The sequence below is a fragment of the Sminthopsis crassicaudata genome, chromosome 4 (assembly GCF_048593235.1).
Source record: "Sminthopsis crassicaudata isolate SCR6 chromosome 4, ASM4859323v1, whole genome shotgun sequence".
NCBI classification, from domain to species: Eukaryota; Metazoa; Chordata; class Mammalia; order Dasyuromorphia; family Dasyuridae; genus Sminthopsis; species Sminthopsis crassicaudata.
The window spans coordinates 353,258,226-353,282,142 of NC_133620.1; the positions used below are offsets into that span (position 1 = coordinate 353,258,226).

The 23,917-nt window shown below is 54.2% G+C and overlaps 2 protein-coding genes across 2 annotated transcripts; both read right to left on the reverse strand.

Moving 5' to 3' along the window:
- Positions 1-2,617: 2,617 nt before the first annotated feature.
- Positions 2,618-12,650, reverse strand: DHX58 (DExH-box helicase 58). The gene is made up of 13 exons (XM_074261558.1): positions 12,327-12,650; positions 11,870-12,045; positions 10,645-10,846; positions 10,231-10,421; positions 8,409-8,525; positions 6,567-6,693; positions 6,269-6,460; positions 5,915-6,171; positions 5,401-5,550; positions 4,684-4,845; positions 3,735-3,925; positions 3,423-3,519; positions 2,618-2,975 (listed from the first exon to the last, which is right to left on the reverse strand). The coding sequence occupies exons 1-13, from the start codon at positions 12,493-12,495 to the stop codon at positions 2,802-2,804; spliced, it is 2,205 nt and encodes a 734-aa protein (XP_074117659.1). The 5' UTR covers positions 12,496-12,650; the 3' UTR covers positions 2,618-2,801.
- Positions 12,651-13,007: 357 nt separating this feature from the next.
- Positions 13,008-22,392, reverse strand: KAT2A (lysine acetyltransferase 2A). Its single transcript, XM_074261557.1, has 18 exons — positions 21,899-22,392; positions 21,327-21,450; positions 20,764-20,909; positions 20,579-20,668; positions 20,046-20,227; positions 19,585-19,776; positions 18,504-18,610; positions 18,172-18,282; positions 17,819-17,955; positions 17,461-17,669; positions 16,876-17,002; positions 16,133-16,243; positions 15,425-15,568; positions 14,749-14,863; positions 14,493-14,529; positions 14,331-14,394; positions 14,026-14,110; positions 13,008-13,892 (listed from the first exon to the last, which is right to left on the reverse strand). The coding sequence occupies exons 1-18, from the start codon at positions 22,286-22,288 to the stop codon at positions 13,699-13,701; spliced, it is 2,565 nt and encodes an 854-aa protein (XP_074117658.1). The 5' UTR covers positions 22,289-22,392; the 3' UTR covers positions 13,008-13,698.
- Between the last annotated feature and the right edge of the window lie 1,525 nt (positions 22,393-23,917).

Below are 23,917 nucleotides of genomic sequence, written 5' to 3' on the forward strand. Positions count from 1 at the left end.
TCCTGTTTTTTTTTTTTTTTTTTTTAATGAGAACAGTAAATTCAGGTCCTGAGAACCCCCAGTCTTACCAAGTTCATACACACATGCACACTCCACATACACATACTTCTCTTCATACTATTTCTATTTCTTCTTAGATCTGAGGAAGATTTAATGGGGGAATAGAAGAACAAAAGTTAAAGGGATAGGAGGAATGATAGGATAATAGCTTCTGAGTTCAAAGTGACCTTTGAGGGAAATGAGTTCAATTTCCTTATTTTACAGATGAAGACATTGAGGACAGGACTCTTAACCAACTTGTCCAAGGTCATAAAATTAGTTCAATGCTAGGACTGGAATTTAAAAATTTTTTTTCCCCCTGAGGCTGGGGTTAAGTGACTTGCCCAGGGTCACACAGCTAGGAAGTGTTAAGTGTCTGAGACCACATTTGAACTCGGGTCCTCCTGAATTCAAGGCTGGTGCTCTATCCACTGCGCCACCTAGCTGCCCCTAGGACTGGAATTTTGAACCCAAGTCCACTGACTCTGAATCCATTGACTTTTTTTTTCTCACTTCAGCTTTCTATTTTCAGTCCAACTTATTTATTTTAAACAAGGAAACAAAGGCACAAAAAAATCAAATCACTGCCGATTTTTGCAGTGCCCAATGCCACTGCATTTGCAGTGCCGAAGGATCTAGAACTGGAAAAATTCTTTTGCTGCTCCCTGGATTCTAAGGGTGAAGAGATTTGTCCAAATCTCACAGGTGGTGATTTGCAGAATCACAATTCAGGTCCAAGCCTCTTGACTCCAAAACCAGTCCTATTTTCTACCAAAGTCACACCATAGTATTTGTCAGAGTCAAAATTCAGACTTTAGGTTCGTAATCCCAAATTCAGTATTCTTTTCCTTTTTTCTCAGGACAGAAAGGTGATAGTTTATTGATTAGTGAAGAATGCAGTCTGGAGAGGGTATTTTTCTTTGGAGCTGTTTCCTCCCAGAAGAGAAATCTGAAAAAGCTGAAATATATAGGCTAGACTCGCAGTGGTCCTCAAACTTTTTGAATAGGGGCCAGTTCCCGGTCCCTCAGACTGTGGGAGGGCCGGACTACAGTAAAAACAAAAGCTCACTCTGTCTCCACCCCTCAGCCCATTTGCCATAACCAGGCGGGCCACATAAACTCCTCAGTGGGCCGGAGTTTGAGAACCCCTGCTAGAGGAAGCCTCAGAGTATGGTCCTCACATCCAGGAGTCTGCCTGAAAATGACTTTGTCCAGCCTAGGCTGCCCGGCGAACCCTGTGGGGAGAACCCAGTGTCTGGGAGTCCACAGCCAGACTCAGAGAGCTCAGAGATCAAAGGGAAGAGAAAACTCTTTAGACCTCTTCTGTAAAATCAGGTGGTTGAATTGGATGATCTCTGAATTCCCTTTCAGTTTCTATGATCTTTTGATAGCCTTCAAAGGACTGTGAAACTAAAAATAAACAAAACCTCAAAACTTCCAACCTTCTACCACCATCTTTGCTTTGGGAGATATAGAGCAACACCGTCTACAACTTTCAGGTTCTTCTCCGAAACTTGGGACAAGGGAAATAAGTAGTCAGGGATGAAGTGGAGAAGAATAAGGCTTAGAGTCAGGGAAAAGGGGAGTTCCAAATAGAGGAGGGAGGTGGGCAGGTCTTCTTTGCCAGGCATTGGGGCAGTGTGGAATTGTCTCAATTTTCCCCAGAAGTTTCACCCATTGTGCACGAGCCTTCCTCTTGGCAGGACAAAAGGTTACCAGCCCACGAAATTTTACCCTCCTTTATCCCACCAATCGGGGTAACTAGGGGGCACCACAGATAGAGTGCCAAGCTCATCTTCCCGAGTCCCAAAACTGGCTTCAGATAATTACAAGCGGTATGACTCTGGACAAGTCACTTAACTGTTTGCCTCAGTTTCCTCATCTGTAAAAAGAGCAGGAGAAGGAAATGGAGACCCGCTCTAGTGCCTTTGTCAAGAAAACCCCAAATGGGGTCACAAAGAGTCAGACACGACTGAACAACAGCAACAAAAACATCCCTCCAACTATGCCAGCGGTGGGTCAGTCCAGCTGCTTCATGCCCCTCAGAGGCTGGACAGCAAGGCGCCCAGATTGTGATGCTCCAGCTGATCTAGCGCCAGGAGGTGAAAGGGGGGAAGGGAGGTGGGGCTGAGACAGCTGGTGACTTATTAGAACCTGCCAGGCTCTAGGCTGGAGGAGGCCCTGCCCTCTGGTGTCCATCGAGAAAATGACACGTTTTTACAAATGAATTTCTCAAGCGTTTTAAGCTTTCCAAATTGCTTTCCTAGAGCCTGTGAGGGAGGTAGTGCAAACCATCTTGTTCCCCATTTAGGTTTGCAGAAGCTGAAGTTTAGAGACAGCTGACAAGACACTCTATCGCTCGGCTCAGGGCACTCTGGTGGCTGTGGATGCTCTCTCTGTACTGGTTTCCAGGCTTCCTTCAAGACCCAGCTAAAATCCCCCCTTTCCCAATCCCCCTTACATTTAGTGCCTCTCCCCTATAGAGCATTACTTCTTTATTCTTTCTATAGCTTGTGTGTACTTTTGCCACCCAAGTCCTGCCCAAATCCCTGTGAGCTAAAGAGAAAAGGAGTCCAGCTCCATGAGAACAGTTATTTATTCACACACAATACCAGAAGAGAGGGACTGTTTGTGCTCATAAAGAAGGGCTGTTCAGATACACGGACACAGGTCTAGAGTTCCCTCTGTTCCCTGCCTCCCCGAGGAGGCAGAGGGCAAAGTCAAAGACTGGCTGGGCAGTGGTTGGTGAGTCGGGGCCACCTTCAGCTGGTTAGCTGGAAGCCACAGTCCCGGAGGTAGTCCAAGTCAGCCACCTGGAAGGGCACCTTGGACCACTGATTCACCTTCCGCCGCCCCCGGGGGGTCTCTAACACCAGGCTCCGGATTTTCAGGACGGGCAGTTTTACTGACTTATAGATCATCTCCAGACCCCAGGCCTGCGGGCATAGTAAAACAGGTGTGGGGGGGGGCAGTGTATGAGATTAGGGGATAATTTAGGAAAGAGGTCAGCTGGGACAGATCAGAGGATTCAGAGTTGAAAAAGACTTTTAAGGCCACCATTGCTGTCCTTTTGCAAATGAGAAAATTTGGGCCCAAAGTCACACAGGCCATAAGAAGTAAACTTCTTCCTTTCATTCTTTTTTTTAGGCAATCAGTGTCTTGCCCAGGGTTACACAGCTAGAAGGGAGTTCAGGCAGGTGAGTTGAGCACTCCATCCTATGGGTCACTGGCTGCCACCTTTTAGCATCCTGTATCTAAAATTAGTCTCATTCTCTTTTCCTCCATATCCTCCAACTTCCACCTAGGTCAGGACAGATGAAAGAGGAAGTAGCGCCTGCCCCAATCCATAGGAAACTGTTGACGAGGGTCCCCCCTGCACCCACCTCTCCACACTTCTTGCAGCTGATGGCGCCTCCAGGTTGCCAGTCTTTGAAGGTCCGGTCAATGGTCACAGGTTTGAGGGAGGTCTTGTAGTAGAAGCTGATAAGGTACCAAGGTGATTAAGTACAACTCTCCTGTTTTCCTTCTCCCAACACCTCACTCTCATTTTTACATCAGGTGGACACCTGCCCTGGCAAGGGCCCCACCACTTGGTGCCTTCCCAGATCATCCAATCTGCCCGTCCTCCATTCCTTTCCATGTTTCTTCCCTCCTCAGGCAGCCCCCCTTCCTTAAAGTGCCTCTCAGGGTCTCACATGAAATTGGGGTTCACATTGACGTGGTGCGTCCCCTCCACCTTCCGCAGGTCACTGCCATAGCCCACAGGCTCAGCACAATTGGTACAAAGAAGCCTCACTGTGTCTGCTTGGAACTCAGTTCTCCGATCCATCTTCTTGGCAGCCTGGGCCTTGCGCTGGCTCAAAGCCTCCAGCTGCAGGGTCAGGATCTGGGGTACAGGAGAGGGGGACACATGCTGAGGGTCAGCATCCCGGCCCCAACTTCAGAGGAGAAGAGACTGACACAAGCTGGGTTCGCCTGCATCTCCCTTACAGGAATCTGGATCATTTCACTGAGCCAGCCCCTTCCCTTCTCTCCTCCAGCACCTGCTCCTCCTCACTCTTCCCCAGCCAGGGATGGAGACCTCAGTCTCTTCCCATAGTCCACACTGCTCTCCTTCGGGATAACTTCCCAATTCCTTCACTGATTTTCCTACACCCTGATATTGGGTGGTCCTGTATGATGAGTTCCGCTTTGCCAATATCCTGGCTGAAGGAGTTTCTCCGGGAACAACCTGTCCGGACGGTGCTCCCTCAGGTTCGGGGTCTCAGAGTGGGCAGCAGGGCCAGCACTCCCTCTCACCCTCCTAGGGAAAGCGCCCCTAGAGCCTGGGGGAAGGCATAAGTTCTGGTGGTGAGACAGAGAACACTCAGGTGGGGCTCGAAAACTGGACCCGGCGCTCTCACAGACGGGGTGTGGCCAGGCTCATTCTGGGCACTGCTCCGAGATGGGATCTCCTCCTAAGCTGACCCTCCCACCCTCTTCTTGACTAGCACACAAGGGGCCTCCCCAGGGTCAGGCCAAGAGGTGTGACCCAGAAAAGCTGAGAAGGGGAGGAGGAGGAGAACTCTGTCGGGAGGGAAGGCCACCCTTCTGCCTGTTTCCTCAGCCAGCCCCTCACCCCTGGCTGCCCTCTCTGCTCCTGACCTTGGCTTTGTACTCAGCTTCCTCCATTCTCTGGATGGCAGACACCGCCTTCTTCATCAAGGACTCCAGACCCTCGTTGGTGTGTTCCCGGCGCAGCTCCCGGCTCCCTTGGCTCGCCACAAACGAGTACACACTCTGGCTTGCCCGGGCTCTGCCCCGTGCCTGGGGAAGAAGTCAGGGAGCTGGGAGCACCTCGAAGCGACTCCCAGCGTGACCAGTGCCCTGGGCGGTCTGTGGCTGGGCAGGGTCCAGGTTGGGCTCCCTTTCTCCCCACCAAGGCCCTCCAGTCTGTCATTCCCTTTCCTGGCCAGGACTATGACGACCAGGATTTTTTTTTGTCTTTTTAATGCCTCACCCACTGCCCACTTCTCCCTCATCCCCTGCCCCGAGGTGAGGGCACCGGTGAGGCTCTCTGGCCAAAATGACAACTTGAGGTGGAATGTTCTTAACCCCCCTACACCCCCACCTGAGAGGACACAATAATTCCTAATTACAGCTGAAGGGGCCGTGGAGCCCCTACAAAGCCTGGGTGGGAAGAGGGTCGGTTAGGAAAATTCCAGTCTGGGGAGGGAATCTGGGGAGGGAATCCCAGAAGAGCCGCCTTTGTGGGATCTGTTAGAATATTTCAGAAAGGAGATCCTGGGGAGCGGGTCTCACAAGGGGTGGGGCTGGACAGGGATGGATGGGGAGGGGGTTCTTCCGGGACAGAGACGGCACCTGCATCATTGAAATTTCATTAGTTAGGAGGCCGTAGCGCACGATCACGTTACACTGAGGGATGTCCAGCCCCTCCTCAGCCACACTGGTGGCTACCAGCAGGTTCAGTGTGCCAGCCCGGAATCTCTGGATCACCTCCAGCTGCTCTCTCTGGGGGATGGAAGATGGATGTGAGGGGAGCTCTTCTGGTCTGGGACTGGCTGAATCTATCCCACTCCCACCTGGGTTTGAATCCGTCTATTGCCTCTTCAACCCCCTCACTCTGTCACTGTTCCTCTCTGCCAGTGGCCTTTAAACCTTTGCTTCTTTCTTCTGGACACTGGCCACCTCCCTCAGTGTCCCCTTGCCCCTCTCTTCCTTTCTCTCTGCTTCTCGGGGGCCCCTCCCAGGCCCTTCCCCTTCCCCATTTCTCTCCTGGCTCCATTCCTCTTCCCAGTAGCCCCCAGCCCTTCCCCTCTTACACAGGGCCTTCTCCAGTGTCCCTCTCCCCATCCCCATACACACAGGTGTGCACCTGGGTCATGTGGGTGATCTGGCTGTTGTGGCCTGCGCCAGTCAGCACCTGGGCCTTGATGCCCAGCTGCCGTAGTGTGGGCTGCTCCCGGAGCCAGAGGAGGAGAGCGTGAGCACTCTGTCGGGTCTGGGTAAATACGATGCCCCGGGAGGGCCCAGGGGCACTGAACTGCTCCTGCAGAATCTGCTCCAGGTCCTCCAATTTGGGGTTCTCAGAGAGAGCATCACTTGCCAATAAAGCCAGGGCCTCCTTGTGTTCTGTGAAGGGCAGATGCTGGTTGGAGGCCAGGGGGGGCCACCCGAGGGGTCTGGAGCTCCAGGGCAAGGCTGCTCCTGTCCCCATCACTGCACTCACCCTCAAACAGCTGCAGCAGCCAGCCCTCAGCGGGGAGGACTCCGACCTTCATCATTTGCTCCTCAGCGTAGAAGCTCCCGAGCGAGGTCAGGGCATCCACCGCTCGGACAGTGCCATGGATGAGCAGCGCATCATTGTACCTCCGCAGGTGAAGGGCAAACACTCGCTGCTGGAGGCGGCCCTGCTCCGCAGCTGGCCACAGCCAGGGGCAGAGGGGAGAGAGAGAGGTCCAGGTCAGAAGGCACTCAGGTGGCAGGGCCAGAGGCAGCCGCCCCAGCCTCCACTCCTGGCCTCTCACCGGTCTTGCTCAGCTCCACCACCTGCTGCTCATATCTCTGGCTCCCGAAGTCCCGGCTCAGCTCTGGCATCTCCAGCTTGTCCTGGATTTTATTCATGAGCTTCTTCAGAAGGTCTCCAAATGGGTCCTGAGAGGGCAGGGAGCGTCAGTAGAGGCTCCCACTCCCCACCCCCAAAACATACAGGAAACAAACGCATAGATCAGGGGAGAGGAGCATCCAAACTGGGCTGAGAGAAGAAACGAGTCCCTCCGGGGAGGCTGCCCAACCAAACACAGGCATTCAAGCTCTTGATCTGAAACTCAGGCTTAAGGAGTCGCCTAGAGCAAAAGCTCTCGTGGTAACTGAAGGTGGGAGTCTTGAAAAACTTGGTGACAGGAAAAAGAATCAAATATTCCACCATGATTTAATTCTTTTACGTAAAAATAAACAAGCCCATCCATCTCAGTAGTTTGCAAATTTACTTTCATCTCTAATAAAGTAAACTATATATTTTTTTTTACCAAATAATTGTTTTTAAATAAATTTCTTTATGGTTTATTATCAGCAAATGTTTGATTTGTATATATATTTTCTATACTTATATACCCCAGGCCGTGTAGAAATTTCTCGGGTGAGATGAGATGAGAAAAAGTTTAGGAAGTCCTAGTCTAGGCTAAAGGAGAAGCTAAGTGCTTTGTCCAGGATCACACAGCTAACAGGTGCCACAGGCAGGCCCGAGTGCCACGCGGGACAGGATTTTCTAGCATCCTCCGTTAATTAGTATTCATTAAATTCTACCAGACCCAAATGAAATAATCACTGTCGCTAGGAGCTTGTAGTCTAGAGCCACATTGACCACACTGCTCCACCCTCATCGTCCCTCCCTTTCTTCTGGTGCTTCTCTGGATGGAGAAGAGAGAAGGACGGGCTTGGAAATGAAAAACCAAAGATATCAACATAAATAAAAAAAAAAAGGTGTGTATTGATAGGAATGACCAGGGTGGCTTGGTGGCAGAGCAGGTAGAAACCAGCCCTGAAGCTGGGAGGACTGGAGTTCAAATCTGACCTCAGAGTCTGACATTTACTGGTTGTGTAATTTTAGGCAAGTCACTTAATCCAAATGGCCTCAACAACAAAAAAAGGGGCACAAAAGTAAGGAAAAAAGAGAAGGTATGAGTACAGACTCCGTCGGGAATGTAGCCCCCAGGCAGGCCCCTAGCCCTCCCTGGGACTCAGGGTCCTCCTCTGTAGTAAAGGGGTTGGTTTCTAGCGCCCCTGCTCAGCCATGGCTCTTTAAAGGCCATCAATAGTTTTCAGGTCTGTACTAATACACAGTGTCCAGGGGTGTGCTGGGACACAGTTAACGACTGACTCTCCAGGAGGAAAAGATGTGTGCAGGACCATTTTAATCTGTATCACTGACATTCTCTCCATCACTTTTTAACAACAAAGCATACCCTCATCTGTAAACAGTTGCCCATTTCTAAGGTGTCAATTCTGAAAAGGAATAGATTGGTTCTCCCGAGTGGCACAGCTGGCTCTGGCACATCCTTGGACTCTTCTTACTATTAGAAGAATTGATGCAAATTTATCTTGGTTTTTCAAAATATATTTTTAAATTTTTGCTGAGGCAATTGGGGTTAAGTGACTTGCCCGGGGTCACACAGCAGGAAGTGAAAGAGTCTGAGGACAGAGTGGAACTCAGGTCCTCCTGACTCCTGGGCTGTGGCCGCTCTCCAAGTATTCTTACTCCTCCTCTTCACTATTTAGTGCCCCATGGGACAGGGTAGTGGGGACCCTAAATGCGCCCCCTGGGGCTTCCTCCCTGTCTTTCACCCCTCCTCCTGTCCCTCTGCACCCACCAGGATTCGTTCTTGGCTCAGGTCATAGCGCTTGCAGGGCTGAGGGCTGAGCTCCTCCAGCTGCTCATGGTACTTCTGCGGCGACATGATGTGGCAGACGTCCAGGTTGGCGCAGAGCTGGAGGGGAAGGAAGGCTGAGGACACGGAGACCACTCCATCTGGGTGGGGATGCACCCTCCCCCTTTAACCTTCCAGACTCATCACTTGGACTGGCCCAGCTGAGCCACTAAGCGCTCGCTGCTCCTCCCTGGGCCGCCTTGGTCCAATCTCTGTGTCCGTGCAGGCTCTTCCTGGAGCACGCTCCCTGCTCACACCCAAATCCCTGTTCCTCCAAGGCATGCATCAGTGGCCACCTTCCGCATGAGTCGGGCCTTCCCTAATATCTTCTCCTTCCCCCCGCTGCTAGTGCCTCCCTCTTTCAAATGACACAGAGATGATGATTTTGACTACCCAATTACAAATCTCATGTGTGTGCACGTACACATCTACATACATCTGTATGTAACATGACATGCCCATATACACGTGTGTTAGATAACACTACATTCATATTCTATATACCCAAACATAAAAACGATACATATTACATACTGTCTGTGTCCACGCGCCGGTTCTCCCACTAAATCTGGGGATCTCCCTCCATTTGCAAATGGGAGTTGGTTTAGAGAGGTCAAAGGTCTTACCGAGGGCCACTCAGTAGACAGTGGAGCAGGATTTGAACCAGGTCTCAGTCTTCCTGAGCCCAGGTGCCGCAGCTACTCTACTACTCCACACTGCCTCTCTTAATTTTCAATCATTGGCATGATCATGATGGAGGAGCAGCCTAAGGCACAAAGTCATCCCCATCATCCTGTCTGCCAACACAGGATCCTTAAAGTGAATTTGAAGAGGATGAGCTCACATCTTGCTACTTTTCCCAGAAGCAGTGGTCTTGTCCTCCTGGGCAAGAATCCACAGAATATTAAATCGTAAGAACAGGGTAGCAATCTGTCCTGTCTAAATGCCATTCGTGACGGCCACGATCCACAAAGCAAAAGTAAATAAGGGAGAGGCGAAGGAAGGAGAAAGATGGCACAAACGGAGCCCTGTTATAATCAGGAAGAATGATTGGGTGAACAATCAGCACCCGAACCTTACTTTTATATGAACTCATCAAAGGAGGGAGGAATCTCTCTCTGCAGCTGGATCTAGAAATGCATTTCACTCAGTGGGGAAATAGGAAGGAAAAGGGGGAAGAGGGAATCAGAGGAAGAGTAGATTAAAGACGCTTGTTCCCAACACATTAAACTCCCACCGCAGAGGACAGATGGGGAAGAAGGGTCAGAAAGAAGCCGGTTCCATCAAACCTAAGGTGTCCTTTGCCACCGCCACAGCACCACCTAGTGGCTCCACCTAGCTATCAGTGGAAGCAGTAAGCATTCATAAGTTCACTGATTGATCCATTGAAAATGTTATCAACTCACATTTATTATCTATTATCTGCTCACATTATCTGGGGGCAGGTAGTATAACTGTACCCATTTTACAGATGACAGAAAGGCTCAGCGAAGATGATTTGCTTGCTCACGGTCGCAGCTAATAAGCCCTGGGGTCAGGATTTGGACAGAGGTTTGCAGAATGCTAGCGGGGGTTGAGCGCTTAGAGAAGAGGATGCGCTGACCTGCCTGGCAGGGCAAGCATGGGAAGAGAAGGCGTTAGGAAGTCTCAGCGGAGGCGGGCCAAGCCAAGGGTTCCACAGCACGCCAGACCTCGGCGGGAGGAATTGGAATATTTTGAGGCCGGTATTAAAGGAACATTTTGAGGGGTGTCCTTGCAGACTGACCTGTAGGATGTGGTTTTTGGCCCCCTCCAGGGTGGCGGCGCCCCCAGTCCCAGGTGAAGCCGTGAGACCCAGTATTTGGGGCAGGTTCCTGGATCCCTGAAGTTTTCTTTCCAGGTAATAGCTCAAAATGACATTGTAGACAGAGTCCTTTTGGGTATGGTGACATTCATCCACTATCAGGAGGGAGAAGGCTAGAGTGGGAGATGGGGGAAGGCGTCAAACGAAAGGGCCGGATGCAAGGAATGTGGATGACCCAACCCAAGAGATGTAGCAAAGGAAGCCCGGGGCAGGGAGCCTCCTCCCCAGAAGGGCTATCCATCAGCTTCGTGAGGAACGCAAGAGCGATTTCAGTGTAAAGCCCGGTCGGAGCGACACCTTTTTGCCCATCATCGTCCACTCTCCCCTTTCACTGACCGCCGAGATCCACGTGCTCCTCTTCCTCAGTGCTGATCAGGGCCAATCGGAACAGCTCAGCTGTGCAGATAACAAGGTCGTTGCTGCGGGCCAAGTGTCCGAAGCCAGCCCGGAACCCACCATCCCCACTCGCTGTGACAATATTCCGCTCGGGACCCAGCATCTGACCGAATTCTTGCTTGTGTTGGGTCACCAGGTGCACCTTGGGAGTGCAGAAGACACAGAGACAGGAAGACGTGGAAACGGGAGCAGGAAAATCGGTGGTGAGGGCAAGAGGAGTGAAGTGGTCAATAGGAATAAAAAAAGTCCCCATTTCTATAGTGCTCCAAGGGTTACAAAGGGCTTTCCTGTGTCTCCCGGTGTGAGACGGGCTGTGCCACTGCTGATTCATATTTCACAGCTTTAGAAACTGAGACCTAGAGATGTCAAGTGGTTTACTAAAGATCACCCAGTAAGAAAAGGAGCTGGCCCTCAGATCCAGGTCTCCTCCCTTGTACTACCAAGTCCCTCAAGAAAACGGGTACAACATAACCGCTTAGTAGTGGCAGTGGTTGTTATAGTAACAGTGATGACAGCCATAGTGCCAGTAGTAACAGCAGCAGGGTACTACTAGTTACTGTTAGAAGTATTACCGTAGTAGAAGTAGCAGTCGTAGAAATAACAAGGGTGGTAGCAGTACTAGTTGTAGCAGTAGTAATAGTAAAAATAAAAGTACTTAGTGTTTTAAGGTTTGCAAGCTTTAAATCTATTGTAGTTATTACATAATAGTATTTTTTGAATCTCATTTGATCCTCACAACAAAGGGGACTGCTTTATTAAGTCCATTTTACAGATGAGGAAACGAGCTGCAGAGACTAAGTGCTGCTGTCCTAGGTTACAGGTTAGTAAGTGGCTGACCCCCCCCCCATGCTCCATGGGGGGGAGGGGGAGCTGCTGTTAGGAGACAAGGAGGTACAGGCAGAAAACAGAGAGCTCATTCCCCTCCCTGCCAAATTCCAGCACCATAGCAACGTAGGGCCTGCCGGGTGAGGGGCACTCAGTAAATCTTAGTTACATGCTAGGACCTAGTGCTCTAGAGCATGTATATGGCATTTAAATTTCTGCTCTATAGTTCAGAACTTAGATCTGGGGCCGCACTTGGGGGGGCGAGGGCACAATTTCTGAGTGAAAGCCCAAGGAGTTTGAGGTCCAGTTAGCTGGGTGGGTTGAAGGTCCGGGGTGTCACCTTGTTGACCAGGACGGCCACTTTGGCCCTGTCCACCATGTCCAGGTGCCTCTTGGCCACGTAAGCAGCAGCTCTGGTCTTCCCCGTGCCCGTGGGTAGCCACATGATGATGTTCTTGCCCTCCAGGGCGGGAAGGATCACCTCCCACTGATACGGCCAGAGCTCCATTCCTGGGGCTTAGGTGAGGGAGAGGGGGGATAGGACCTGACTCTCCATTGCATTCTACTTAAGGTCATCCTCTCCCAGATCTCAAACCTTACCCTCCCATTCCCACCCCCTGTCTTCCATCCCTCTGGGCCTCCTCCTCTCCTACCTCCAGCCAGAGCTGGAGGAAAGGGTAGCAGGAAAACCAGCTTTATCCTGGGGGTTCCATCCCAGCCCTGCCTTAGGAGCTCAGCCTAGAGCTGCACAGGACACACTGCAGGGAATGGGGCTGGGGCAGGGGCAGAACACAGACCTGGGATTCTGGATGCTTCTGTTCCAAAGGAGAGAAGTCCCAAGCCCACCCCGGGCTCCCCGGTCCCGTCTGAGCCTCTGAGCTGCTGCCGGCCTCTTATTCCAGCCCCACTCCTCCCAGCTCGGAAACGAAAGAGAAACTCAGCAAAAGGGAGGAGTTGGCCACACATGGTGAGAGGCTGCGAGAGGCGGGGCCAGCCTAAGCGAGCTTGGCCTGGGCTGGTGAAAGGGGAACCAGAGATCTGGAGGGGCCCAAGCTTGAGCAGGACTGGCCTTAGCTCCAGCCCCCCTGGGCCTGGCTTTGTCCTCTGGGGACGAGGGCTGACCTCAGTGCCCAGACCTCACTAACAGAGACCAGCTAAGGTCAGAGTTCTCTGCTAACCTCGGAACCATCCCCATTCCCAACTGGGCTTTTCCTGCAGCCTGGATCCAGAAACAAGACAGACCAAGCTTCCAATGCCTCCCATTGTCCTGGTCATCCCAGTTTTATTGGAAAAGGAAACGACAGCAAACACGACCAGGGCAAAGCTTGGGGCCTTGTAGAAGAGAGCGTGTCCAAGGGGAATGGGAGGTGGGAGAGGTGGCCGGGGAGCTTCGGGAGGGTGAGTGATGGACTCCACCATCAAGGGAGAAGGACCTGCTGACCAGGGGCATGGGGACATGAAGCACAAGCCACAAACCATTGGAAAAAAATCAACAACCTCAGAGTTTTATTGTTCCCCACATGGGGCAAATGCAGAGGGAACAATCCCTCCAAGGGAACAGTAGATGGCTGGATGGGACCCCCGTGTGACAGCCCACCCATTCCTAAGCCCCAAAGCCCGAGGGTGGGGGGTGGGCTGCGGAGGGGCCCCAACCCGCAGGGCCCTCCCACTCGGACTGAGAACCTTGCCGCTGTGACGTGCCCTCCTCTTGGGCGGACAAGATGCTGTGGTTAGGGAGCAGGAGCTGGGTCGGGGTGAAGATCAGAACCTACACTAGGGGTGGGGAAAATTCCAAGATCCATGGAAGAACATCCCCTCTGCCCACTCCTCCCAGGTGGAAGGGATGCAGGAAGGGTCTGGGGGAGCTCCAGAATTTAACGGAGAAAGAAGGAATGAGACAGACTGGAGGCCCCCTACTTCTTGACGAGCCCCCAAATAAGGAAGCCCCTATGGAGAGTCCTCTACTTCGTGATGAACCCCCAAAGTCAAGAGGCTGAAGAGTAAGAGGCAGGTTGGGGAGCCCAGTGGTCTCCCTACTTGTCAGTGAGCACCCCCAGTTCAGGGGGGTAGCTTGGGGAGCCCCCTAATGGTCCCTTGACTTATCAGTGAGCCCCAAGTTTGGGGGCTAGGGAGTAACAGATAGATTGCAAAGCCCCAGCAGGGGTCCCCCTACTTGTCAATGAGCCCCCCTTCTTTTAGCTTAAAATAAAAGAACTTCTCCAGGGCGCTGGCGCAGCGGCAGTATTCGCTGTCTGGGGGGTTGTACTCCCGGCAGTTGGCGATCACCCGCTGCAGGTCAGCCACAAAGAGTTTCCGAGTCACATAGTAGCGGCTCCGGAGACGCTCAGTCATGGTCTTCAGGTCTAAGGGTCAGGAGATGCATATAAGATGCTTTGGGAGGGAGGGTGCCTCATCCAGAGGGGAGCCTGGGGGGCGCAGCGCAGGTTTGAGGGGAGAAGGGAAAGCTGAGGACAGAGAGGTGACCGGCGGTCTCACCAATGGGGAAACGGATGACTTCATAGTAATCTGGAGCCTCTGCTTTCTTCACGGGCTCCATGAAAGGCCAGGCACTGGGGTGGGTCTGCAAAGGGAAAAGAAAGGGACAAGTGACCTGGAAGGAAGTGGGGCAGGACTAACAAAGCAAACCAAAAGAGGATCCCCTGCCTCCCTTCTCCTCCAGGAAAGATAACACAGTGCAATGGTTAGGAGCCTCACCTCTACCTTAACCCTGATCCCATGGCCCAGAAGCGTAGTGCAATTTGAGGATGGGGGTGGGGAGGGAAGGCTGGGGTCTTCCATACCTTGATCTGAGCCAGCAGGTTTTTGAGGGTTGTGTACAGCTGGTCAGGGTCCTTGAGCTCCTTCCTGGACAGGGAAAAGGGAAAGGCTAAAGCCCTCTGCGGCCCCTCGCCCGCCGCAGTCCTGCCCCTGTCCCCAGTGCTTGCACTCCACTCATCACTCACCCTTTCTCCTTCCCCAGCGGCTTCCATCCTGTCTCACCTAAAAAGGGGGGACAGGGTTTCATAGGATAGGCAAAATGGAAACGAGTCACGGTCACAGAATCTCTCTGGACACTGAGTAGGAGGGTAGGGAGTGGGACTGGGAAAAGAACCCCTTGCCTCATCTTTTGGTCCCCAAAGCCGTGCAGGATCCTTCCTCAGGAACAGCTGTCCCCCATCCCACGGGCTCTCCCCGGTGCTGCCGTGACCCCCCACTCACGGATGCCAGGGACACTCTCCACGGGGATCTGCCTGACGCCCTCCTTGAAGCAGCTAAGTCCCGGGTACACCTTGCGAATCTGAGCCTGTTTACGCTCAATCAGCTTCTTGATTATCTGGAGGGACAGAAGCAGAAGAGGGGCCTCAGCTTCTCCCCTCCCCCAACCGCCTCTCCCGGGGACAGCAGGCTCTCCTTCTCCCACGAAGGGCCCTGGGTTCTCGGGACTTGGGACAGGGAAGGCGGCTTAGAGACCCTCTGAGTCCGACAGGCTGGGAGGGCGGAGGCGACTCTACGTGGACCCCCCCACCCTTCACCAACAGCACAAGCTGTCGTGACAAAGCAGCTCCGGGAGGGAGAGGAGTTCTCTCAGGGCAGATGTCATTTTAATACCCAGACTGCTGGCAAACACACCGAGAGGCAAAATGAAGGCAGCGAAGACTGTCTCCAAAGCCTCCTGGGAGAAAGGAGGGAAGGAGTAAATGTTCATCAAAGCAAACGTGGGGTGTTACAGAAAACTTGGGGACGCAAAAAAGATGAGGAGCAGGGCATCAGGTTTGGTCGGACGGGCCCCTCCACGGTGGAATTCTGCAGTGACCCATGTCCCTGAACACTGCCCTCCATTCCCTTACGCTTTCACAATTCTAGCCTCCCACAACATGCCCCCACCCCCGGCTACCTCTTTCTGCTTCTTGATGATATGGGAAAGCTCAGTGTAGGGGATCCTGGGATTCAGCTCACACTCCATCAACGTGGCCCCCTCATAGTCCTTGATGTAACCCAGGTAGCGACTCTTGGGAACCTTGATGTCCTTGGAGAAACCCTGGGAGAGGTACACCGTCAATGAGCACGGCTGTCATCAACCAAGGATGCAGGCAAAGGAACAGGAACCAAGAGAGCTAATTTTGAAGTGAGGAACCCTGGTTCAAATGGCACACCAGACACACTAATCATGTCACTCCAGTCAAATCTCCAAAACTCTGCTTAAAATCAGCTGCTGAACTGCAGCCACGAAAAGAGCTTCCAAAAGGCCCCCACACTGCAAGGCCAGGGAAAAATCCAAGCCCCACGCCAGCCGAAGGTGTGCGCCTGTGGCCGAGGACCAGGTGCTCACCTCCGCATCTCCATTCAGGGCCCTGGGCACAGAGGCCAATCCGGGACTGGTCAGATGCACCCCAAGGCCGCACCCTCCAAAAAGATCTGCACTTGTTCTGGACCTTACTGGTGAGCATGGGAGGCTGAGGTTCAGCAGGAACTTGCCCTCCATGACACAGCTCCTGAGGACAGGGCTTCCCCCCTTCTTGGGGAAATCTAGGGGGCTAAACCTGTACTTGTGCCAAAGGGAAAGGCCCGAGCGAGCAGGGCAGGGAGCAGAGTCTACAGTCACCTGCTTTTTGAAGTAGCCGATGGCGTACTCGTCTGCGTAGGTGAGGAAGTAGAGGATGTTGTGCTTGATGTGGTACTCCTTCAGGTGGTTCATGAGGTGAGTCCCATATCCCTAAGGGAAGATGCGTCCCTGGTGAAGAGCTCCCTTGAGGGAGGAGGAGGGAAAACTGCATCCCGGGGCAGTTGGGAAGAGGAAGGAGAGGAGTCTGGGGGGCCAGAGACAAGGGGACGGCATGTGGCTGGGGAGTCAAGGAGCTGTGCACACAGTGGGCCCTCCTGCTCTCCAGGAGCATGAGGTCATGTTGACCATCACAGACCCTGCGGCCATGCTTGGACCAGAGGTATTTGGGAGCTACTGATCCTGGGAGATGGGGAGGGAGTGATCAGTCTTAGCCCTGGCATCTTGGTCAAGGCAAACAGGGCTAACTCCCCTCATGCTGGGGAGCCCTAACTGTGTCTCCTCTGCTGCTCCTTCTCCCATCAGCGCTCCTTAGATGTCCCCAAACCTCTCTGACCTCGGGCAGCTTTCCCTGACTGGTCTGGACCTGGGGCTGCCCCCCAGCAGAGCGTTTCTGTCTCCCTCTCTCCACCCTGAACAGGTGCCCAGCCCACAGCCAGGGCTTCCCAAAGGCTCACTGGCGTGAAATGGGTCTGGCAGGGTTTGAGAACACCCAGGGAAGAAAAGCCGAGGGGCAGGGGAGAGATGGGAGGGAGCCGAGGAGACTTCCGGCTGAAGGGACTCACCTTGACTTGCTCGTTGGAAGTGACCGCACAGAAGACAATTTCCGTGAAGCCCTGGGTGGGGAACATTCGGAAGCAGATTCCCCCAATGACCCGTCCATCTTTGATGAGGGCCAATGTCTTGTGCTTCCTTGGGGTAGGGAAGGGGAGGTAGGGAAGGGGAGAATCGGTGGGGGGCGCATTGTCACTGTTCCTGACAACCCTTCACCAAGGCTCAAGTCCCCTCAATTCGCTGCATCGGCCGGGTGGGCCTCCTGATGGGGAGGCCAACCTCAGCCTTCCTGGGGCCACCGGGGAGGAGTTCTTCCCCACCCTCTGTCCTTGGGATCAGGTTCTCACCAAGGCCTATCTGGAGAAAACTGGGGTCAGGGGACAGACTATTCCCAAGGGTTGGAGAATGGAATGGGCTAGGGAGGAAGAGGAAGAAGGGAGTATGGACTTAGTAAGGGTCACAGGGTGAGCCCTCTCCTGGGGCAGATGGGTCACTCTGTGAAATTAGGAGTCATGCATATTCTTTAGAAGGGCCCTTCCAGAGAGAGTGGAGGAATAGGGACATTCCTAGGGGTCAAAGAGCGAAGGGTGACTCACGGGTCAAACACAAGCCTGGCAATGTACTCTTTGGGCATCCGGGGCAGCTGGTGAGAAAAAACATTCTGCAGCCCCACTAGCCAGAGCAGCACACGCCGATTGGCCTTCGGTGCCAGGGAATTTCCTATGACGTGGAACTCGATGATCCCACGACGTTCTTCTAGGCGAGCAGTTTCATCCCGTGCTGCATTGGCTGAGAGTAAGCTGGTCTGGGGCGGGAAGGGGAGAAGGAGCAGCAGAGGAGACAGTTAGGGCTCCCCAGCATGAGGGGAGTTAGCCCTGTTTGCCTTGACCAAGATGCCAGGGCTAAGACTGATCACTCCCTCCCCATCTCCCAGGATCAGTAGCTCCCAAATACCTCTGGTCCAAGCATGGCCGCAGGGTCTGTGATGGTCAACATGACCTCATTGACCAATTCCATGGGAATGTCTCCCATTACTCGAAGCCGCTTTGCATCTTCCAGGGTCAGGTTCTCAGGAAGCTTCCTCTTCTCACCTAGGACAGGAAGTGGGAAGGAAGAGGAAGAAAGAGATCCATTAGAACTAGAAATGGTCAAAGAGACAGACAAGGCAAAAGATTTATAAGAGGGACTGGAGAAAACATAGAGCTTTGGGGAGAAAAGTAATGGAGGGGGACCATGCAAAGAAAGGGCAGAGCTGAGGGAAAGCTGTGGTCCAGTTGGAAGGACCAGGGTTAGTAGCGTACACTCACCTGGCATGGGCTCTGCCCCTCCAGGGTCCAGACCAAGGGAGCTGCTGCTGCTGCCACCCAGACTTTGGGTGAATAATGGGGCACTTGGCACAGTAGCAGCACTGACAGTGGCTGAATGAAGGGCGTATGGTAGAGAGCAAGATATTAGAGTTGAGAACCAATCGGCCCCTCCAACCACATCTCTTCCTGAAGGGATCTCAAAGAGAAACTCAGACCTCCTTTCCCAACATAAGGCCCCCAATCCCGCCTCCCTTCAATTTGGCCACCATCTGACCCCATGGGGCCCTATCCTTTGGACACCAGTAGGAGAAGGAGCCTTAGAAGTTAGGTACCTGGCCGGGGCACTAATTGCGGCCCCTCTGAGGCAGGCATGGTGAATCCTGATTCCCAAATAGGGGAATTCTCCCCATAGATCTCTTCCTCCAACATGGACAAGAACCTGGGGAAGGAACAAGTCAAGTCACAAGATGTGTTCCCCAAGAACAAAGGGGCTGTGAGGACCAATCGCTGCTCCCCCACCCCCGACCAGGATGGTCACTGACGGTCACTGTTCCCTTCAGAATTGCTACCATGACACAGTACAGTGAAGAGAACACTGGATTTGGAACTAGAAGACTCCAAATCAACTCAATAAGCAATTACTGAGCACCAGCAAAGTGCCGGGCACTAAGAATACAAAGCCAAAAAAAATCAAAGTTCTCCTGCTCAACGAGCTTATGCTCTACAGCTTCTTCCTAGCTATACGTGATCTTAAGCAAGTCTGAGCCTCAGTTTCATTAACTGTAAAAGGAGGTTGGACGACATGGTGTGTGAGGTCTCTGCTAGCTCTCAAGCTGTAATTCCTAGAACTCTTTGTCATCCAAGCTCAAAGGCCCAGGCCCCGGGAAGGCACACTGTAGTGATGGGCTATGGGAGAGCAATCAGAGGGAGACAGGACCCACCCTGCAGAAGTATCAATGCCCTGGGAGAAAGAGACTCTGTCCTTATGGAGCCCGCTAGATGAGGGGGCAGACACGGATGGCCTCCATCACTAGGGGACGTGGAGGACAAAAGGACACACGACCAGAAGAGACCCAGGGAACTAGCAGCTGGCAGAACTGTCACTACAAGAGCGGGGAGAGATCGTTGGAAGAACTAGAGGGAGGACAACTGGAAAACCTTCCTGCAGGAAGGCTCATCAAACCTTCCTGCTTCAAGGCTCATCTCAAATGAGGAACAGGACGCGAGTTAATACAAAAAAAGGGAACAGTGTGAGAAATATTAGAAACAGGAACAACGGAGCTTCACCTGGAAACCGGTCACCAAAAATACGGGGAAGAACAAGGTGGCGAAGGTGTGGGAAGGCAAGGAAGAAGATCTGAGGGGCCTGAACGACAAGGGACAGACAAATTCTGCCAAGCCGGACCAACGCACTTGGGGAAATGGGTAAGGATAAGCGTCCTCTTCTCAGGCACCAGTTTGTCTTTCTCCACCCGGAACTTCTCCAGCAGTTGTCGGCGGGTAACGGTGAAGATGGATCGAAGGAGGCTGCGCCCAAAGACGTGGGTCGTCTCGTATCGGGGCAGGCTGTCACAGCTTTGTGGGACATGACAGTAACAAAGCCACCTGGAGCAGGAGGAGGGGGGGGAAAAACCGCTGAACCCAGGGGATTGGGGGTGGTCTCCTGGATCCATCTCTGGAGACCCCTCCGTCCCCATGGACTAGTGACCACTAGGGTCACTTCCAGGCCTGAGCCTATATGCATCCGAACGTCTCTTTGACCCCATCTCCTTATTACCCAGGACGGTTCCCTGGTCCTTCCCCATCACTGTTCCTCCCTTCCCCGAAGCCTGCAGCCTTCGTTCCCCTTAGAATGACGTTCCCCCAGGAGCTACCTGGTGTAATTGACCTTGTAGGTGGCCACATCTTCACCTTGTGACCTCTGCCGGAACTGGGCGGGAGTCTCCAGCTTCCAGTAGTTAAGGCAGAGCAGGAACATCTTTGAGAGCTCAAACATCGTCTGTCGCTCCCTTGGAGCCAGGTGGCTGAACTTAAACTGCACGAAATTCAGGACGCCCTTCGAGAAAGGGGGGTGAGGTAAGGCCGCAGCACCGCCTCCTTCCCCAAACGCCGGGCCTCCGAGGCCGTGTGGGGAGCGCGAGTCTTTCCTGCCTCGGGAAGCCGCCTCCTCCAGCACCGGCTGCGCCTGGCTCAGAAGTCTGGGGCCAGGCGGAACAGCTAGCGCCTCCCCTAAGAGACATCCATGACGGCGGAACCGCCGCGCCGCTTCTCCGGACCTGCGGCGGAGCCTTGTTTCGCACGGTGCGGGTCAGCTCTCACTGCCCTGCGGCTCACCGCGTCCTGCCGCTCACCCCCTCACCCATTCCTTGGGGCGGTGGCATCTCCCTGCCCCTCACCCCAGACACACCTGCTCGATGTTGGGCTTTTCGAAGGGGGGACTTCCCAGCGACCCCTCCACCACTGGACGCGTCATCTGGAGGATGCACTTTCTCAAAAGCTGCGGGAGACAGGTTTCGGAGGCTCCTTGCTCTCTGCTTCTCCCCACCCCCCTCCGCCTCTGCCACCCTCCCCCCCACGCCGGGCCAGGCTCACCTTGAAGAGGTAGAAGTAAACCTGCTTTGTGTCTGTGTCTTCTTCCTTGTGCACGGACATGAACAGATTCTCCACGTCCACCACCATCCCCAGCAGCCTATTGATCTCCTCCTCCGACACGTTCTCCAGGTGGGACACGTGGTCCGCTGCAGGGAAGGAAGAGCACAGAGGGAGGATGAGGCAACCCCTGAAGACCCTGCTCCTTCCCACAAGGGGGGGGCTCCTCTTTTTCCAGCCAGCTGGACTGTTTCTTTAAATCTGGTGAGATCACGGCTGTTCTGCTATGCTAACCCTGCAAGCCCTGGCAGAAGTGAAAATGGAACGGGATATCTAACAAAACAAAAGCAGAACAAACCAAGGCCCCGATTTACCGTTTTCTTTCTCTGAGTCTACCCAAGTTCTGGAGTTTGATTCGCTCCCCGAGAAGCCCTTTCCCCGCCGGGGCTCCAAGCTGAGGGGCTCTGCCCCCTCTGGCTCTCTGAGGATCACTCGGGTCTTCCTGGGAATCTGGGCCGGGCCGCCTCCTGAGCCCGGCCCCTCCCGCGCTCCCGGCGGGCCCTTACCCAGGGGGTGCTCGCAGCTCCGGCAGGCCTCGCTCAGGTTGGCCGCAGGCTGTTGCAGGTCCATGCGGGGGGCGGTGGGAGGTTTGGGGTTCTTCCAGCCGTTACACTTACAAGCATCGTTAGCCTGGCAGGTAAGGAGGCGGAGAGCACACTCAGCACCCCCCTCCTGTCTCGGGCTGGCACTGACCCCCATGCCAGGAATGCTCTCCCTCCCCTCCTCCCGGCCCCACGTTCCACAGGAAGGCTTCCCCAGGCCCCTCCGCCAGTGCCTCCCCCTTGCACGTAGCTCGTTCCTAGGCTGCTGTGAGCGGCCGTCTCCCCATCAGACTGCAAGCCCCTAGCGGGCAGGGCCGGCTCTCGCCTCTCTCTGAAGGCCCAGAGCTTAAAAAATGCTTATCGTCAGCAGCGGTCCGGCTTCCCTTCCCAGGCGGGGGCGGGGAGGCTTCTAGCGGGCATCTTCAGGTGATGCTGCATGGTTACTGTGAGAGAGTGTGTTGGGGGGGTCCAGTCCCCCTCCTGCCCAGGCTCCGCCCCCAGGCCCCGCCCCCCCGCTCCCACAGGCCCCGCCTCACCTTGCAGGCCGAGAAGACCCCGAGCTTCTCCAGCTTCTTGGCCCGGGGTAGCGCGCGGACCTGCGCTTTCCTTTGGCTGGCGCGCTGCTGCTGGCTCAGGCCGGGCCGCGCTGGATCCCCCCCGGCTCCAGACGCCCCACTCCCTGTCCCGGGCGTCCCGGTCCCAGGGGCCCCGGCTGGCGCGGCGGCCGGGCCTGGGCCGGGAGTGGGGCCCGGGGCCGGGGCTGAGGCCGGGGCCGGAGCAGGAGGCTGCAAGCTCCTGGCCTGAGAGGCCTGAACCTGGGCCTGGGTTTGGTTTGGAGCCTGGGCCTGGGCCTGCGCCGGCTCCGCCATAACCTCCCCCGCTGCGCAGCGCGGCGCTGCGAGGCGCACCCAGCCCAAGGGCCGCATGGGCCGCCCGGGGCCACTGCGCACGCGCCGAAGCGCCGTGGCATGGCGGGAATCGTAGTCTTTGCAACTCCCGCCTGTCCCGGGACCCACTTCCGGGTTCTCTGTTTTCTTTTTTTGTTTCGTTTCCCACCTCCGCTAGTCCTCTGGAGTCCCTTGACCCTGGAGAGCGAGCTAACGAAGATTGTATTTTTTTCCCCCAGACCCCAGGCTCGGGGCCCTTCTCCATCATGGGATGGCCGGGCCTTTGTCTCTAGGCCCTTAAATGGGTGTAGGGACGCAGGTGGGGAAGTCCTTTGTTCTGTCGGACCAAGTTCACGTCCCGCTCGCTTCTCGGCTGCCCTACAAAGGCTGGGAGGCCTGGGAACGGGGCGCGAGTGGAGACTGCTGGCCGCAAGGGGGCGAGGCGAGTCCGGGGCGCGGTCTCTCCGAGGTGCGGGGCCCCCCAGTTCTTAGTCCTGCCTGGCCTTGGCCACGGACGCGAGACTCCCCGAAGGAGCCGGGGCCCCGGAACTTCTCTAAGAACGGTCTTGGCTCCTCCTCCCGACTCTTTAAAAGCTAGATAAAAGTTAGAGCACTAAGGGGACTCCGGAGTAACCCACGCGAGAAGCACGAGGGAGACAGAGGAGCTTGCTCAAACTCAGAGCGATCGGAGCCTAGTTTCAGGCCCCGGACGATGGAGAGGAAAGTGTGAGCCAGGTGACCTGGCCCAGCCTCCCTTCCCTTAAACCCGATTCACTTGCGTATCCTGGCATCCCTATCCCGAAGTCATGGTCCTCTTGGAGAACAAGGACAAGCAATCGCACCCCGCCTCTAAATGCGAACCCACCGGCTCCGAGGTTCGAGAAGCCCGAGGAAGGTGCCAGGGAGCCCCAGAGGCTGCTGGACCAGCAAAGAGAAAGCAGCAGCCAAGTACCAGTAGAATCTGAAGGCGATAGCTTCAGCCTCCATGATCATGACGTGAGACAGGAGACGCTTCGAGTGGGAGTTTCCAAAATGTTCTGCCCTTGGAGGCATGGCTGACCGATGTACCAGGCTGCCGCCGCCTTCCCCTTCCCACTTAGATCCAGTTGGGGCACCTTGCACCTTGGGCCTCCAGAAACGCCCACACGGAGCAGGAGAAACCCTAGAGTGCCGGCAGTCTTGACTTTGAAGATCAGAAGGTTCAATCTTCTGATAGCGGAATTCTTAGAAGGCAATCTGAAAAAGCGTGTGTGTGTAGGGAACTGTCTTTGACCATGGTCATTCATGGAAGTGGGGAGGAGAAGAATGGTGAGATTACAGATAACTTTTGGTTACATTCTCTAGAAAAAACACTCAAAACTGCCCTGATGAAGCTGGAGTTTCAGTAAAATAGGTTGAATTCCAGTGACAGATGGGAAATATCAGAAAGGAGTACTTGTTAGAACACCCCTTTTGCTTAGAAATCTCTTTTAAAAGACCTAGCAAGTACTGGGAAAGTACTCCCTTGATTATAAGACATGGCAAATGCTGGAACAGATCTGAGAAAAATCAGCAGAAGGCATAGACAGTGTAAGGGAGAGAGTGTAAGTAAGAGGCAGAAAGCAGCAAAAACATCAGTTAACAGGCTCAATCCATCCCCTTGTTGAGGTGTGTCACATATATAGGGGG